The sequence below is a fragment of the Patagioenas fasciata genome, chromosome 2 (genome assembly GCF_037038585.1).
Source record: "Patagioenas fasciata isolate bPatFas1 chromosome 2, bPatFas1.hap1, whole genome shotgun sequence".
NCBI lineage: Eukaryota > Metazoa > Chordata > Aves > Columbiformes > Columbidae > Patagioenas > Patagioenas fasciata.
In genome coordinates, this window is record NC_092521.1 from 35,565,827 (window position 1) to 35,585,021 (window position 19,195).

Consider the following 19,195-nt stretch of genomic DNA (forward strand, 5'->3'; position numbering starts at 1 on the left):
GTTACAGCACTGAAAGGTCTGAGGGATGCAAACACACGGATCCATGTAAGTTACCTGTGCAAGAGAAGAGCAAAGGAGAGCGTGGACAGTAATTTCTTAAACTGCTATAGGTAGACTTGCTAAGTTACAGATGTTGACACTCATTTTCCCTTAGCCTAATTGATAAGTTCACAGATAACCTCCAGTATCCCCTTTAACACTGTATCTTTGAACACGTTTTAAGCATATTACTAATGCTTTATATCACCTATTTGGCCTCTTCCTACATCCAAACTTGCAGTTTAAAGGTATATAGGAAATGTCTCCTTTCTCTTCCTTGGTAGCAGCTTTTGCTGAGGTCTCCCTCCTACAGGCTTTTAAATCCTCCTGCATTTCACAGCTTGCTGTCTTTTGTGCTGCCCTTCCTGAACTGAAAAGACTTGTTCTTCCCCTTTGCAGAAGATAAATTTTCTCTCTGCCTCAAATTCTTTCTTAAAATATAATTCTCCACAAAACCTTTTGAACAAACCTCCCTAGCTTCCAGATGGCACTTATTTGACATAGCTCTGGGGGTCCTGCCTTGGGCTCCCACCACCCAGCCCCGCTCTTCTGGCTTTTCCCACAGCAGCTGTGAAGCTTAGTGTGCTGATCATACAGAAAACCAACCAAGAAGAAACAACTGAGCCATGTTTCTGACCAACTTGCCCTCTGATTGCTGGCCACAGCTGCAAGGGATCTGCAGCAGAGATCTGAATCAGAGCAGCATCGTTTCTCTAGGCTAAATTACCCTTTGTGAATAACTGTCCTATCCTGTGTCTGGTACTCGTGCATACAACATATACGTGGCACCATGAATAAGGCCTTTTAAATTTCTGTATGTTTTAGTAGCCCAACTCTTATATCCAAATGAACATCAAGCACTTTGGCAATGTTTTCATTAAAATCGATACAATTTAGACAGACTTATGTGAGAATAGGTTTGAAACGTCTAAGATGCTTTTCCATTCTGAAAGTATTATCGCTTGAACTATACCAAGTGTATTTGGCTTTCCAGGGTTTGATCCCAAAGTGCAGAGCTGCATCTCAGCCTGTCTGGCTGAAATCCAAACCTCCAGTGCAAACATGTCAACACCTTTAGGAGCAAAACACAGCTTGCTGCATAATCTTTGTACATAAGCCACAGGATATTTTGCTTCTTACTTGCCAGTTCAGCCTATTTTAAAAGTGAATCCAACAATTCTAATGTTCTGCTTTGGAGCTAACTACTAATCTGATTATATCATAATAAAATACATCTGCATAAATAACATACATTTATAGTGTTTCTACTGGGAATTAATTTCAGGTAGCATTTTGCCGGAGAAATTAGGAACAGAATACTAGTACTGTATTTCCTATGAAAATTTTGCAAAAGTGTCAAATATATCTGTAAAACTTTGAAATGGTAAACCTGCAAACAAACCAGTTTTTTGGTTGTTTTTTTGAATGTTTGTTTAGCTCTAAGTTGGCTTCTGTCATGGAAGCTTTTTGGGGAAGTACTTGAGGATTTTATGAGACTTTGTATTTTTATTAAAATATGTCTTTGCAAAAATGTACTGGGTGGAAGCATATACTTTATTTATTGGTCAGTGTCAAATGTCATTTTACCATATTCCTGATTATTGTGCATATTGAGTTAACTGCTGGTTTAAAATGTTATATGTGTGGGTACTTGCTTAGAACTAATCAGAGTACTGAACAGTGTCTGAAGTAGTCTTTGCTCATGAACAAATGCTCCACACAAAGCAAGCAAGTGAAAACAAATACAAGGTGTTCCAAAGGAAGGTTGGACCAGATCACTTAATGGTGGGCAGGTATTGAATTATCTGAAGAGTTATTCCTAAATAACTTTACTGCTAAAAAAGAAATTGCTAAATGAGCTTTTTCCCTTCCCGTGTTTAGGGGTTGAAAAATGCACCCATCACTCATTAGCCCAAAGTCTGAGTCAGCTAGACAGTGTGAAAAAATACCTGGCACTCAGAGCTCACATTTAGCCTCAAAGCTGTGTCCTGCCACTCAAGAGGAACAAAACAGTCATGCACTGTTTGTGACCTTCCTTTAGTTGTAATGTAGTGTCAATCACATTGGTCTTTAATCCTTTCCAAATTATAACATATATCCCTTGTGCTTTAATTTTGCTTCATCGCCTTCCTGACTCGACTTTTTTCTTCTTTTATTTCTGACAAAAGGGAAACTATCTCTCTGCATTATATTCAGTATTTTACTAGAAATTTGTGATGTTCGTCACTTTTTCTTCCCTTTGCTTGCTTTCTTGATGCTGCTTCTATACCTTTACCCCAATGAGTTTTAATCTCTAATTTCTCTTTTGGGGTTTTTGTCTCCAAAATCACTCTTTCTTTCAATACCATGATTTCTATTTCTGTTGTGTCATTTCAGTTCTCACTTTCTACCTATCAAGCAGATAGTTAGACAGAAGGGGAGAATGTCTGTGGTGTCCCAAGGCTTGTGATGGTCCCAAGACCTTGCAGTGTAAATTAAAATTCCATGTCCTTGGGTCCTCTCTAACTGCGGGATTGGAGATGACTGGTGTCATCTTTCCTGCCTCTATCTTTTGCCTGAGAGTACTGAATTTGTAACTCTGTTGAGTTATTCCTTCTTTCAGCTGCTCCTGTGAGAAGCTGATCTTTTACTCCTTCCTTTAGTTTCGTGGTTACTAAAAAAAATTGTTTCTTTTTGCCAGATTTCTACTTTGATTCCTCTTCTCCAGCAACTTGTTCCAATTGTTTTTCATAGTTTTCAACCTGGGAGACTGTTAACTTGATAATTGTCACTGCTGTGTTGACAATTCAAGCTTAGGTTTTCTATTTGTTGAGATTTTGAGAAGTCACTAAGCAGTGGAAGAGTAACTACAATGGGAAAGCCATGAATTCAGGAGGGTGTCCCTTCATTAACTTGCACTCAGTTCGTATTTGAATCCTTAATTTTGTAGGCATTTGGATGGACAGTTCCTTTTAGTTATAAACAAACAAAAAAAATCCCTTGATTTCTATGAATTTGATAACTTGCTGAAGAAGCTTCTGGGTTTTTTGTTTGGGTTGGTTGTCTTTTTTTTTTCAGCCAAGTTGATTTTCAAAGCCTGGCAACATATGTTCACACTTGTAGTTTCAGCTGTGTCTGTACATCTAATACATTTTGTCTGCCTGAGAAGGAAATTCACTGTATGGTGGTTAAATATGAGCAAATGTATTATTGTCTTTCCTGTGCTTGTTACCACTCTTACATCTCTCTCTAGCACAAGCTACCTATGTTTAAAATACAAAACAGTTATTATAGTAAGAATAAGTGTATGTTATACAAGTGCGAAAGACCACACCTTGTTCTTCAAAGCATTTGAAAACTTTTTGAGGTATTTTTCATAGACATGTGTTTTTAAAAATCTAGAATCCACAGCCATCATGTGAGGCCAAATAGACTTCTTCAACTTTTTTCTTATCTGAGGTTGTTGACCTCAGGAGAGGAGGAGAAGGTTACAGGGTCAAAGTCTTTTCCTCCTTGGAGCTTGCTGCTTGCTGGGAGAGGGTTGGCTGGAAAATAGATGTTTTAGAAAAAGGGTTGAGGGTCATGATTTTAATTCTGTTAGGGAACAGCTGGTTTGAGTTTCTTTGCACTTCTATCTTGCCTCCCTTCCTCACAAATCCATAGAGAGAGAAAAATTTGTTCAGGGGAAAGCAATAACACAAAAATAAAGGATTGCAATTTTTTAATGTTTAAAATAGATCATGTTTGTTATAGAACTTCACATTAAGAGAGAGAAGAGGAAATTATTTAAATAATTGAAATCCATTATTGTTTCAAGCACTGAATTGAGACTGATCTAGAGTGCCAAAGGTTTATTTGTTTTCCTGCCAAAAGTTAAATTGTTAGTATTAATGTTCTGATGTTTTTTTGGTGGATAAACAGTACACATTAAAATTTTTAGTTTAGTGGTGGACAAAGCTAATTATGAATGTGCCATGTTAGTTTGCATACAAGTCACTGAAGAAAGATGGCTTGATTTGCCTGTTTCTGTTCAGATTTTCTTCATCTTTGCAAGCTGCTTTCATGCGCTGAGACCAAAGAGAGAGAAGGAAACTCACAACTCTCAAATGAATGGCAAACTAGGAACAGATTTTTCGTCTGCACTCCTCTGAAACGCTGGCCTCAGGCTGTGTTGGTGTGTGGCTCAACAGCAATCAGAGGTCATAATTTCATTGGCGGTTAGCATCAGGTTTAATTTTTCTAATATGTTACATTTACCAAAATGTCTGGTTTCAGTTACACTTATGCACTGACTGAATCAGCTTTGAGCAGCGTGATGTCTTAAGGTACCTAAAAAGCTACAAGAATGTTTATGGAACACATATGCTAATTGTTTTTAACCACTTTCCTTTCTAAACATAAAAACCTGGTTTTGGAAAGCCATTTAGCAGTAGTAGCTAATGATGGTGTGCATTTATTCTAAGAAATGAGCACAAGGAATAGGTAAAATAGTTGTTTTAGCAAGACTGCCATCTACTGATTTCCACAATTAAAAATATCCTTGATGAGTAGATTGTTCATCATTTTTATAGCTTTATTTTCAAGAATTGCAAGATCAACAAAATTATAAAGTCTTTCTGTCACCTTAGGAATGCGACCAGGTTCACATTGACGACGTGTCTTCAGATGACAACGGCCAGGATTTAAGGTACAAGAGAACTGAGCAAGATAAAACCTCACTTTGCAAGTTCCTTCCTGGGAAAGCGATGAACTGCTGTAGTGCTCACAGTAGCTCGCTCTTTATTTATAATAGTTGTCTTAGCCTTTGCAACTCAGCAAAGTGAGTAGCTGGTGATTGAATGTAGACTGTTGCCTTTTATTAATCTGGGTGTTTCCTTATCTCTGACTAGCACGTATAACTTTGGAACAGACGGCTTTCCCGCGGCTGCCACCAGTGCAAATTTGTGCCTTGCGACAGGAGTGCGAGGAGGAGTGGACTGGATGCGAAAGTTGGCTTTCCGCTACAGACGAGTAAAAGAAATATATAACACCTACAAAAATAATGTTGGAGGCAAGTGACTCTGGAATATCTAACAAATACAGAAGTAGTAAAAGGGAAGAACTTTCGGTTTCTGTCCCTTTTTTAACGTGGTAGTGTTTAGTGAGCTGTTTAGTTTGAGGTGTGTGGAAAATTGTTTCTGGGCTGATGGAAAGCAAAGGAAAATGGCAGAATGCTGCTTAATTTTGATGCAGACGTTCTCTTATCTACTCCACAGGTCTTCTTGGTCCAGCAAAAAGAGAGGCTTGGTTACAACTCAGAGCAGAAATTGAAGCTTTGACAGATTCTTGGCTAACACTTGCACTGAAAGCACTCACCCTTATTCATTCAAGGTGAGTATGGGATAGTTAGGAAACTTTAAGATCTCTGATGATGATCTATTAATAGAAGAGGCTGCTTGTCTGGTAGACAAAATTCTGAAGCTGGAGGACCTTCTTCTCATTCCCTGTTCTGGTCTGACCATGCCACTCTGTACCTTGCTTTCCTATAAGGTAGAGAAAACCTGTTTCTTTGTAAGTGGCAATAATAATGGTGAGGGGTTCTGATAGGAGGGATAAGATTTTACTTGTTTTGTTTTGTTAAAAAAAAAAAGGATATTTGCATTTTCTCTTCCATAGGACAAATTGTGTGAACATTCTTGTAACAACGACGCAGCTAATCCCAGCTCTGGCGAAAGTCTTGTTGTATGGACTAGGGGTTGTATTTCCCATAGAGAATATTTACAGTGCGACTAAAATAGGTGAGCTATTTTTATACTGTTGTGATACTTTTGAAACTGTGATTCTAAATAAAAAGCTACTGTAGTCTGCATTTATTTCTTACCTACATTCACCATAGCAAATATAGAGATTAGTGATACCTGATCTCATTAAACACTTTTCATGCTGAAGCATCCTAAAGGTATTTTTCAAATGTTTGTCATGATCCAGCACAGAAAGCTTCACATAGCTGATGCAGTCTCTGTTAGGAGAAAATATAATTGCTTTTTTTGTCATAATTTCTCAAAACTCTGAGGCTGTGTAGCAGCTGAGAAGGCTTTTTAGTAGGCTGTAAGTACAGAATGCTGCAAATGTAAGCCCTGGCTCCATTTGTTTTTATGGGCTCTGTAGCAAATTTTGGTAAACAGTTTACCAGAAGCAAGAAAGTTTTGCTGCAGAGTGTAATTATTGAAGTTCATTCATATTGACTGTAATAAGCTTCAGCCAGGCAAATGTTTATTTCTGTTTTCTGGTTCAGTATAAAAGATATTATTCTGATTATGCGGAAGTACATAGGACCAGATTGCAACCGTCCTTGTAGTTTTTAACGTGATTATGACATATCTGTTCTGTCTCAGATTCCTTCAAAATTGTAGGCTAGATGAAAACATTTTTCATGTGTTCTTAAGTATCTATAATACAGAAAGCTCAAATGGCCGAGAAAAAATGGTAGGTTATTTTTGTTTGGTTTTTGTTGTTTTTGTTTGTTTGGTTGGTTGGTTGGTTTTTTTTTTTGTTTTTTGTTTGTTTGTTTGTTTTTTTTTAAAAAAAAAAAACTTCATCAAGATTTTTATGTAGAAATTTGAAAGCATTACCTCAAAATATTTAAAGCTGTTTTCTGGATAGAAATGTAATGGTACTATCTGTCAAAACTTCAAAATAAACTAAAACTTTGAATTATAATACTTTAAATACACATTTTAATTAAAACATGTTTTAATAAATATTCCCTTGTGACTTCACGTACACAGGACAGGAGGGTATTTTCGGAAAACTGTGTTCAGTCACCAACTGTCACAGGAAATCATTAGATTTTTCAAGCACCTTTTCAACCTACTTAGTGTTGGATGTTTCTTACGCCTGGCACTAATGTTAAAGGATGTCATTGAATAGCTAGGCTTCTCTTCTGGCTAGAAACCTTTTTGTAATTTTCAAGCTTTTTTTTTTTCTTGTACTGGTATTGATCTGTAGCTGAAAAAAACTTCTTTGAAATATCGCTTGCTGTAGACACACAGGTAAGCATGTACCATGAAGTTAACTTTCAGAGTGGGAACATTTGAGAAAACTCAACTGCAAGCATTTGCTTTCTTTCTGGCTTCCCAGTACCAGTTCCTGAAGCTTCCCAATATTGGTATGTAGGTGTAGGGCTGGAGCACTTGGGATAATTTCCCCAGGTCTGCACAGGGAAGTAATGAGCCACGTTAATGGATCCCAGTGCAGGATCAAGGACTTGCCCATGTATTGGATTACAGGCATTTAAATCTGAATCTTTTGGGTTACCTCCTAAGTCAGGATACTACTGTTTCAGGAGCTGTGCTTACTCTTGTCACAGGTTATGGGAAAAAAAAAAACCTAGAATTTTGACTCAGATTCAATCAATTTGCTCAGTTCAGGATACTGGCCATCAACAGCCAGTAGAGAATTGTCCTGATGGGGAAATTACCCCCTGAACCCCACCTCAGATTAGAGAAGTAGACAAGGTAGTTGATATTGCGGAACTCTAGTTCACTACCTCTGCCATGGCGGGTGTACTAAAGAACCTCATGGAGCAGATTTAAGGTTGGCTGACAGCTGCCATGGCAGGAGTAAAACTGCACTTGGCCTTGATATGCTATCCTGTGGGAGAGGCTCTTCTCTCACACTAGCTCTAATAATTTATTATAGATCTGCACTAAAAAGTCATGTATTTGATGTCCTCCCAGCACCACCTCTCCTGAATAGTCTGATCTTTTTATTTCAGGAAAAGAAAGTTGTTTCGAGCGAATAATTCAAAGATTTGGAAGAAAAGTAGTGTATGTTGTTATAGGGGACGGTGTCGAAGAAGAGCAAGGTGCAAAAAAGGTAATGACCTTTTTTCAGCGCAGTTTGATTTCGGGAGTCTGAAAGCAAAATTGTCTTCAGTATGGGACAGCATGCATTGACATTTGGGTTTTGTGTCTTTGCTTTATGAAATATGTTTTGACCGTATCTAGTAGAAAGTTGTGTATAACTCTAGATGATAATGTTCCTTGTTGTTCACATTAAGCTAGCTATGAATGTTTGATGTATGTCAAAAAGGAGCCTGAAAATGGACCCTGGCTTTGTGCCAACAACTAATAGTTCCGTCTTCATTGGCATCTCAAAATGCCATATAGGATGTTATGAATATAAGCAAAAAATGGCATTTCTTGCTGATCAAAGGCAGTGTGCTGTTTGACTATATGAAACATGTATATGTCACACCTTGAAAAGGTATGTAGGACTGGAGTAGGTATGCAAAATTTTCAAGGGTTTTTTGTGTCCGTAGATTGGGTTCTATATTCGGGTAAATGCCTGTGGCTTGTCCTGCATTCATAACCTCAGTTAACTGACCATAGGATACTAGTTGAATGTCTTTATTATTTTTTGCTTTCTGCTGGAAAGAAGGAAAAAATTGACTCTTTTTTTCCCCAGTGTGGAATAGAATCCATACAAAGTAATTCTTCTCCATGACAAATAATAGGCATTATTCCTGGCTTTTCTATCCTACCAAAGTACAGCAGATATAAAGTCTTTGCTTGAAGGAATGAGGCATAATTTTGGCTATTTGAACAGTAGGAGAAAGAGTAGGAAATGGGGCATTTCTGTTCTTGCTTCCTTTTACAGGTAAATTGCTTTTACACAGCTTTTCTTTTAGCATAAGGCTCTCAATGATGGTTCTGTATGTGTTTCCACTGTAACTTTCTAAATTGGAGAAGTGAAATTAATTAGTCCGCATGGCGTTTTACAACCGTTTGCTGGTTTTTCTTCATAAAATCCATGTTTTGTGTCCCAGCGCTTCACAGAGTCTCAGTTTCATATGTCCCTTTGGTGGACTGACAGGAATAGTTTGCTCCTTTCTCCTTCAGAAATGCCTTTCATCTTTTGTGGAGAAATGTTTTCCCGCTGTAAATGATTACATTTTAAAAGCTACATTTAAGATTGGGGGTAAAAAAAAAAAAAAAACAAAACACCACCACCACTTTGTTCCTTTTTTGTTGCTCAGTGAAATAGTGTTGTATATGATAATGGCAGGAGTAGTCCTTTCAGTAACATTATCTAATTCAATGCTTTTTTCAACAGGAAACATGATTCAGAAAAGCATAAGAAAAAGCCTTTCTAGTCACTGGGAGGAATAGCAGTATAGAAAGTTCTTTTGTGCCATTACTTCTGTGTATTCTTTCTCGGTGGAAGGAATTTTCAGATTCAAAGCATGTTAGATGCTCTGGATTAAATTATCTGCTGCAGTAATGCCAGAGAAGCCAATAAGTAGGCCAGCAGCTCTGCTTTTCTGCAGAAAAATATTAATTTGATTAAGGAAAATGCTTCTGTGATTCTTGTCCTGCTTCTTACTCCACCAAAAAAGAGCTCACTATTTCGCACTGTGAAAGCAGGATTTGCCTCTTAAGTTTTGGCTTTCACATCCTGCAAGAGCAACAGCTGCTCAGTGCCTTGTGGTACCAGGAGCTGCTCCCAACTCAGATGTTGTCTTTGTGGTTATCTGGTCTTCAAGTTCTTTTCAGCTTTATTAGGAGGAGTAAGCATAGGGATGCACACTGGTGTATACTGTGCTTCAGTTTAAAGATGTATGCCCTGCCTCAGGAATAAATGGCATTGCTGTATTAAAAAGCCTAGACATTCTCCAGAGACCATGCAAACAAAACAGCAAAGATTTAACCCCACAAAAAAACCCAAAGCCTGTTGACCCAAATTAGCATAACTGCCCCATGATCTACCTCATTGCCTTGCTTATCCCCTGAACCCTGTAGCTGGTTCCTTCCTACCTTCCTTCCTGTCAGCATGTTGGGTTTTGTGATATTCTTGGAGCAGAGACAGCTTTTATGTTATCCCTTTGTACAGCACTTTGCTGAAAGTGTTAACCTGTTGTGAAGCCCTTTAGGATATGTACATTTCTTTGCACCACATAGACTGTAAACAGTACACCCTTCTTTAATGCTCAAATAGCACTTCATTGATTACCTGTAAACTACAATGAGAATTTTTAAGTGAGCACATAAATTCAAATTTACTTAATTTGAGAGATTTTTTTTTTTCTGTGTTTGTGTAGTGAAAAGACGTGAAATTCTAGCTTAGGAGGTAAGAAAGTTAAATTTTTTTACTAAAAATAGTTTACCAATAATTGATCGATTGCTTCATCGTAAAGCAAGATTTTAATTTATGTCAATACAACAAAAGGGGGAAAAAAGGACACTTTAAAAAAAAATCTTCTTATTATAGTCATTATTGTAAAATTTTAACAATAGAAACTTTTTAATATAGTTTAAAAGATCATTGCTCTTTTGAGAGACATTTTTAAGACAAAATGCATTGTTGGAAAAATGCCGCTTTTGATCAATGAAAATAAATACAATACACTGAGGAAACCACACACTCTTATGTTTCGCATAGTGCAGGACTAGCCGTGGTATCAACACCTCTGTTAATTGTCACTTCCAGCACAACATTTTATAAGACAATTAAAATTCTCAGGCCGTGTGCATTGCAGACTGGGAAATAATCCTACCCTTTGCATCGGTTCAGCTCACAGCCAGGGTGGCTGGAACGCCAGGGTTCACACGGAGGTTGCTACATTTGGATCAGCTTCCCTGGGAAAAGAGGGAGAGGAGGACAGAAAGGACCCGGTGTGAGAGCTGAAAGGTGCTCGGGGCGGCTGCCGCATCTAAGATGCTCGGGGGGGGACTACTGTGGTTACACAGCTATTCCCAGAATAATTTTCTGGGGTTTTCTGCTAGAGACTCCACTGACTTGGCATTTTATTTGTTTTGCTTTGTTTTGTGTTTTGTTTCATTTTGTTTTGTTTGAGTTCATCTTTTGCCTTTAGAGCCATAATCGTAAAGTAGAAAAAACCAAACCAACCAAACAAAACCAAAACAAATAAACAAACAAAAAACAACACAAAACTCCTGAGTTTTTTTACTTAGAAGAATCCTCCAAAGGATTTCTAATTTTTGAGAGGAGACAAAGGAGGAGGCTCTCTGCACTGAGGAGCTGGATTTTACATCAGGTGATGGCGGGAGAGCCCAGGCAAATCGACTTCTCCCTTTGTCTCCAACATGGTCATGCTGCCTTGGAGGGAAATTGGGAGGAAAAATCATAAATCTTTGTGTAGCAATAAATAGAATATAAATGGGTATCCAATATGCCACTGCTTTCAAGCTCACAGTCACACTGTGCTGGTCAGGTTTGGGGTAAGAAGTAAAGACGACGTTTAGCAAATCTGGCAGGAACACAACAAAAATACTGACAGAAACTGATGAGTTTTCTATTCAAATCCATCACATATCTCAGGAGTTAGGTTTTTCTATAAATATGTATTCATTTAAGAAAAGGAGGATAGTCTGAACTTTTCAAAAAAATGGCTTTGTTTTGCACGTGTGCTAATGGATACGCTTTATTTGGTTGAATAAAATTGTTGAAGTTTTATTTTAGTAAATACATGCTGAAAAATAATATTGTTTCTATTTCAGAAATAAAATTCCTTAATATTTTTATGTTATTTAATAATAATATAATTTTTAGTTTTACTAAATTAATAATTTCACTTTTCATGTTTTTTACATCAAAAACAAAGTCAAACTTTTACCACCATATTTCATTTCAAAGTGTCATCAAAATTAAATAAATAAGAAGTTCATAAATATGTTTATTCCCGAACTTCATGTTATTAACAAAACAATTCATGTTTTTTAAAAGACAAAAGCTTCCTATTTATTTGGAAGCTATTGAAATAGTACACAAAATCATTGTTTTACTGCCAATCTAGATGCATATTCCTCCAATATGCAACAAAAAAAGCTTTCTTATAGTTTTCTTAGATACTAATGCATCCAGTTACACTGCCTGTTTATTAGCAGTTAGCATTTGTTGTCCATTCTCCCACAGCGGTGAATGAGATATTAGCATTTCTCAGTGTGCTTAAAATAGAGGACATGTGTTGTACATGACATGCCTGGTAAGTGTTGGCAGGGATGGCTTTCTAAAGGAAATATTTAGTAAATATATATACAAAGAATCTCTTCCCTGGTCATTCGGTAAGAAAATATGTACTTCTGTCTCATGGGTGTGTTACCGCTTTTGACAGGGCTGAATAGTTGTGGTTAATTGAAACGTGATAATACAGGAATGATGTATAAGGTTTTGTATGATGATTTTGTTACCTTCCGTGTTTTAGTTTTGTGCAATAATTTCTTATCTTAGATAAAGTGAAAATTACAGTACATACCCCATGAACACACATGCATATATATGAACACATACGTGTGTGACTCTATATACCTACACAAACTTATGCATATAGATATATATAGATATGTATCAGGTTTGTTTCGCATCCTCTTAGCTATGGGGGCTGTGCCATAGGGTCAGACTGATAGAGATCTCAATCAGCCGCCTTTGGCTGTGCACAGAGCGCCAGGGCAGATTCCAGCCCCCTGCAGCCACTGCGTTCCTGGCGTGCTTCATTTCTTGGGAGTGTGCTGCTGGTCTTTTGACCTATATGCAGGAGAACTGAAAATAATTATAATCCTGAGGTATATGCAACCTCTTTGTTTTCATGGGACTCCCTAGAATAAATCCATACCTCACTCCTGTAATTATATGGAGTAAATGGAGGTCATACTCCTTTCACAGACTGACATAAATGAAACAGAGGAGACTTAAGTGAATTTGAAATAGAAAGATATAGCTAAAATAATGACCACTTAAAGTTTTGGTTTAGAATCTGGCCATAAACAGCCAAGGGTAATCCAAAACTTGATACTGCATATGGACATCTAGAAAGAACTGCTGTGATTTGATTTAACAGAAGCTAAACCTTCTGTTAAATCAATCAGAGTCTTTAACTGTCCTAGCTGCCTGGTGTGTGTACACTCTGTGATGCTGAGGTTGTTACTAGGGAAGCAATATAATGCTGGAACTGCATGAAGTGGGAGCTGGAAGCCAAGGATTTATTACTACAGTTCTCCCTATTCATTAGTTTGCTGCTTGACCTTGAAGGGCGTCCATGTCATTGACTCTTGGCTTCTACAAAGACACTACTGAAAGTCAGGTGTCCACCCAACTCTTTGCCATGCCACATGTTAGGTGTGCTATTTACGCCTCCCTGACCCAGTGTCTGAGGCAGAGCTGGTGCCAAGCTGACTAAGAGACGCTGAGAGCTATGGCTAGTGGAAAGGCAGAGCAGAGAGGTCCTGCCTGGCAGGGGACTTGTGAGAGAAGGGGGAAACAGCAGCCGCACAAGAAACGGAGGCAGCATGGCTGAGCACTGCCGAGCAAGTGCAGTCAGCTGGTACACACTGCACAGACCTGCAGTGAGCACAAACCTGTTCCCCTTCGTCCTTGATGTAACACCCCTCTTAGATCTTACAAATTCTGCCAGAAAGGTCTCAGAGCCTAAATAAGAGATAGGTGTACAGAAGCTTTTAGAAAGCCTGGAGAATGTCAGGATTAGGGATTTTTATTTTGTTTCGCTCTTGCTGGTTCATTTCCTGAGATGAATCTTTGGGAAAGATTTGAGTCAGAAAGCAGCAGTGTCTGACCTGATGGAGTGGAGAGGATAGACTATCTGTATAAGGTAACAGAGGGAAGACACTGGGATGTGGAGTTGCAAGTCAATGAGCTAATGGCATATCATTTCTGTTGTTGGTGGAGCATAGAGACAGTACAATGGAAGTCTAGGTTGAAGATGTAGAAATAATAGATGTTGTAGTCAGTTTTCGACATGTCCTTCTTAAGGAAAGGCATAATGTATAAAAGTGTTTTGGAAGCATAATAAATACTTGCTCCAACAACATCTCACATCATGAGATTTAGTCATCTGTTTCTCAAGGCTTTGTAACAATCTAGACTTAAGCAAAGCAGAACAGAAACTCTTCCAATGGTGCTTCATTGTGAGTAATTTCATTTTCTTCCTGAAGAAATTTCTTTGCTTTAAAAGCTAGGCATAGTCTGAATGTGAGCATTTGTCTATGCATCCATATTACATTTTAATTCAGATCAGGGGTGTCATATTGAAATAGATCTTCCCATCATTCCTCCTTACCATGCTTTGATTAACATCCTTGACTGGTTTTAGAGAGGCGGGGAGGGAGGGGAAGGGGAAGATTTATTTTGGATAGAACTAGACAAGAATATATTGTCCAGGTGCTCACCAAATGCTCTCCAACAGCTAATGGGCACTTTTTCCGTGATGCCAAACTAGAACTCTTCTGAAGTGAAACATGGGCACTGGATGCTCACCAGCTCCTCCTTCACTCTGCACTCCTTCTTACTGCGTAACTGCACTTGCTAACATTTGTCCTGCACTGGGTGCTCATTTTCCTGATTCCTTACAGTGCTTTTTAGTCTTGCTTATTAATATTGATTAATTCAACATTATCTTCTCTGACTCACACAAGAGCACCAGTTGATTGTTCGTTAACAGTTGCCTTTTGACTTCAGAGAGACTTGCCCCTATTTACATGGTTACGTTTTTGGGGGGGTTTTTTAATCTCTGCTTTAATCTGTACATTCAACCCAGTTCATCATCACGTCATTATCTGGATTGAAGCAGCGTTCTTCTAAAAAATGATAGTTATTTATACACTGACAGACAGATGTTGACCTGAGCTTCTAAAAACAAAAATATGAGAGGCTCTGTGCTAAGGTGTTTGCCTTGTGAGATAGGTATAAGGTAAAATTACAGTACATACAGTAAACATGCAGCTGGAAACAGAGAGTTTCACATTGTTTTCAAGATTGTTCTCTAGCTTAAAATTTGAGAAGACCCGAATGAAAAAAAAAATAATATCATCATAGAAGTGATAATCAGAAGATATTAATTTTGCCACTGATTTCAGTAGAATTAGGAATTTGCTCTGGAATTGCTGGAGGAGTATGAAGAAAGCCTTTCTGTGAAGTCATAGATAAAGTGCTTGGGGAACTCAGAAGCTATTTCGATAATAAATTGCTTGTGGTTTGCCTCCTAAAGGTGCCAGAACACAGACTCACCCAATGAAAAGGTGAACATGACCACATTCACAATATTGTTGAGTTGAAACTTTTTTCCCATGGCATTTATAGACTATTTTTCTGAAGAAAGCTGATGGTTATCTTTATTATTACTGTCATTATTTGTGCAAAGGTTCTTGCTGACACTATAACCCCTGGTTTGCAGTATAAGGGTAGTTCTTATTCAGATTTTTACTCTTCATGGATAAAGTAATGTGTGCTTTTTCCTGGTATTTGTGGTTTTGGTTTGTTCAGGTTGCTTGCAAACATATTTGTGCTCCAGACAGATTTTATTGCAGCTAATAGGAAAAAAAAATGTATTTATTTTAAACTTGTCCCATATGGAAAAGATGTTTTAAGATCAGTGCTAACAATGTGTGATGTTATACAAAGCACAGGGATAAAACTCCTTTCAAAGAGATGTGAGCAACACATGAGCTAGTCTGAATCACCATGGCTATGTTCTTAATTCACCTCCCAGGGATAGTTCCACAAGGAACAAACGCATTTTGATAGTAAATAATATTTCCTCCTCCCCCTTTTTTTTAATCAAATGATGTTCCCTTCCTCAACCTACCTGCTTCGTGTACAGGTCATTTTTCCTGTATTTTGTTTTAGAAATAATATTTTCTTCTGCCACATGCTGAAATCTGTTTTTCTCATAAAGAGATGAGAAACCCCTCCCTGCCTTATGACCTCCTGACATGTTTGCTGTTGTTCCCATTGGTAAATAGATTTGGTGTTATTGAGAATATATGCTGAGGGGGTGGATCAGTGAAACCAGAGATAAATGTGAAGGGTTTGAAGTTTCAAGAGCTCTTTTTCTCTCCTCGCGGTGTTCCCTTATCTTTGCAAAAAAACAGTGGGTGGGTCTAAATACCAGAACGCTTGGGGTTATTTTTACATGTTGTCTGTGCTGTTCACAGCATGCGATGCCATTTTGGAGGATCTCGAGCCACTCTGACCTTATGGCCCTTCACCATGCCTTGGAACTGGAGTACTTGTAGCAGCTCAGCAGCACTTTGAAACCCCAGAGCCTCCTTCTGCCCATGGATGGGATGCCTGTGTCTTGTGTCAGCATTGGACTACGGAACTTTGTGATTTCAACATGTTGACATACAGCTGCAATTGGTCTTAACCCTTGCCCTTTCAGTAAACAGAGGAGCATGTCTTTTTCTTCAGAACAGCTGTTGGCTCTGGTACTGCGAGTCCAATGAAAATAAGCCATGCAAACATTTGAAGAGCTCATCTTTACCGTATTTGCTACCAAAAAGAAGTAGAGAAGGAAAAAGAGAAAAAAAAAAAAAAGAAGTAAAAGGTTCATGCCTGTGAAGAAAAATAAAAGGACCTGCAAATGCTTTGTAGTTTTTACACTCTTCAATGTGACACACACCGTTTCTTCAACACAGCAAACTTGATTGCACAATGAAGACTGAGATTTTTCAAAATACCAGTGGAGTAATTTTCTTGTAAAGAAGGTTTACTTTTTGGTTTCTCATACCCAGGGTACTCTGTACATCTTTACTTATTTATGAACAGACTATATTTTGACATCATGTAACTGAGGTTATGTATAATAGGATTAAAGGCTATTATAAGCCTTTGCCGTATGGTACAGCAACTACTTTTGATTTTAGCACATTACAGAGTAGTTTAAAATAAGTCTAATTTAAACTAATAGGTACATCACTGAGACAATCATGTACAGGAAGAATTTTTTGTGTAAATTTGTAATAATGAATGATTCTTTTACATATTGTTAAGGTAAATGCTATTGAAAGATAGTAATGCCTTGTTGGTGAAGAATGAGGCCACGTGCGCACAAACTGTTGTGCAGTGCCTTATCAAAGCGTTGGGTATAAATATGTAGATAATGGATTTTTTTTAGATAAACTTGTCAAGACCAAAAGCATGGATGTCAAGTGTCAATAGGAACTGGGTTTTGTTCTTCTCAGCTGTTTCTTTGCCTTTTTCTTCTCTCATCTACTCTGATTATGAAAAGATTGATTTCTTCCCCCCCACAAAGGAAATATAGATAAAACACAATTGAAGAGGAGTCCTTTGCTCTCTTCGTTTCCTCTTTTAAAATTAACATATTAGCCCTTTTTTAGAGTATTGAAAAATTAATTAACAAATTCATTCCATAAAGAAATAGAGAGAGAACACATATATTTTAAGACATGACTTAAACTGCAATGTTGGTACCAAATAGTTTTTGTCTCACCCAAAAGTGAAGAAAACTGTCATCATGGTTATTTTTAGAAATTAGAAATGAGAATATTTTGGAGAAATTTAACAAGAATACTCATATACATTTAAGTTTTTTAATCCTCTTCCACCAGGAGTCAGATTTTCCTAAGATGTAACATCCATTGCCGGCAATGGAAATACTGAAATAGTTATTGCCAAGGAGTTAAAATTTGCTTTTGTCTATACCCATTTACAGGACAAACGTCGACTGTGTCTGTCTGTGACTCGTGACTTTTCTAATCTTGAAGGCCGTGAACTACTTGGTCAGATAAACTGTTAGTCTGACTTTTCCGCTTGAATTGTACCAATTCCCTTTACCCAATTTAAATCTCTTCATTAAAAAGAAGCCTCAGCTTTTTTGGTTCATTCTCCAGCTTTTCTTCTTGTTTTCTTTTGCTAAAAATACCAGCCTTGAAAAAGCTACCTGTAGAGCTACAAAGCACCAATGTAGCTACAAAACAACACCCTTCTCTATTGGAGGAATCATATTGCTGCTAGAATTCAATGTTTGTGGATTACTTTATTATTGACAGAGAGGCTTTTGTCCTACCAAGACTTGCACATGTGCTTTACTTCACCCAGTATGAGTACTGGAATTCACACAGTACTCACATGCATACATAAAGCACATCATGGGTAGTCTTCAGAATTTATACTATAATTAGCTTTTTTCTTCCTCAAGCAAAGTAGACAGTGATGGGGGGTTGTTGGTTGTCTTTTTTTTTTTTTTTCAATTTTTAGTCAGTCATGGACTGAAAAAAAATAAACCGTTTATCTGGGCCTTATTGTACAAAAGGTGTGTTGTGTCCACAATTGTGTACAGAATTTTTCTTCATTAATTTTGTTTTAAATTAATAAAACTGATTTGTGAACATATTAAATAATTGTCTTGTATGCAAATCTATTATATTTGTGCCCTCTGGGTTGGGAACAAGGAGACGTTTCTCATGTCTTTGCCTTCACAAGGCAGAAGTTGTTCACCCACTTGTGCCCAGCTGAGACATTAAATAGGATAAAAAATATTCGTGTCTAGTTTGCAGAAGGCTCAGCTAGGTGGCCAGCAGATGAGTCCCACTGCTCAGACATCTCACTCAGAGCTCCAGCAATGCTCCCATCCTCTGAGGATCTACAGGCCTGAACATCTCTAGGAATTCAGGACTGGAATTTATCTCTTACAAGCACGGAGCAGGGCCACCCTCTAAATCAGGGAAAGAGTGGCAGTGCCCACCATTTCATAGCAGATGCTTTATTGTAGACCCATGAAGTGTTGGTCCAGGGTGTGGGTTTGATTCTCACTTCCAAGAAGAGTGAGGGGCATGCCCAAACACACATCTGACCTTCCAGAAGTTTGTTAACTAGGACAACTTTTAAACTAATCTCCCCAAGAAACACCCTCCACTCCTCTTCATTCTGCTGTACCATCCTGCACAAAAGGTGAAGCCAGAGACTCCAGAAAAGCAGTGAGCCAAAGAGTGAGTATGGCTGCACTGAAAGGAAAAGCAGAATCAGCCAGAAGGAGAAAATGTGTCCAACCACTGTGTGTGGCTGTTTTGGAGTGGCTGGTGAAGACCCCTCTTTGTTACTCCACCCATGAATGAGAGCTTCGAATGAGGGCAAGAGGGCACTTGTGCTCACTTTCTGGTCTAGTGAGAGCTGGGCTTTGTTGCTGCATTGTGTTACAGCTTCAAAAGGAGAGATGGACAGCACCACAAGCTGAGAAAGGCATGGCTAGGTCAAGTATGGGTTTGTGTCTTCTCAGAGAGAAAGAAGAATTAAGTCAGCATAACTTCTTTTCAAACTAATTGTCCAATTCTAACAGTAGTGACCAAAAGATGTGCATTGCTCCCATTCCCTGCATGGTGTAGAATTAACTGATGCCTGTCATGTTTTCTGAGCAATTTGATCC

At 38.1% G+C, this 19,195-nt stretch overlaps 1 protein-coding gene across 14 annotated transcripts in view; it reads left to right on the plus strand.

Annotated features, from left to right (window-relative positions):
- EYA1 (EYA transcriptional coactivator and phosphatase 1) overlaps positions 1-16,356 on the plus strand; it is a 167,139-nt gene extending 150,783 nt beyond the window's left edge. For all 14 annotated transcript variants that reach the window (XM_065832068.2, XM_071804005.1, XM_071804007.1 and 11 more), the window contains 6 exons: positions 4,647-4,705; positions 4,908-5,068; positions 5,274-5,388; positions 5,674-5,795; positions 7,775-7,875; positions 15,966-16,356. In XM_065832068.2, coding sequence (XP_065688140.1) covers positions 4,647-4,705; positions 4,908-5,068; positions 5,274-5,388; positions 5,674-5,795; positions 7,775-7,875; positions 15,966-16,046 — 639 coding nt within the window. In that variant the 3' untranslated portion in view covers positions 16,047-16,356. The remainder of the gene's footprint in view (positions 1-4,646; positions 4,706-4,907; positions 5,069-5,273; positions 5,389-5,673; positions 5,796-7,774; positions 7,876-15,965) is intronic.
- The last annotated feature ends 2,839 nt before the right edge of the window (positions 16,357-19,195 follow it).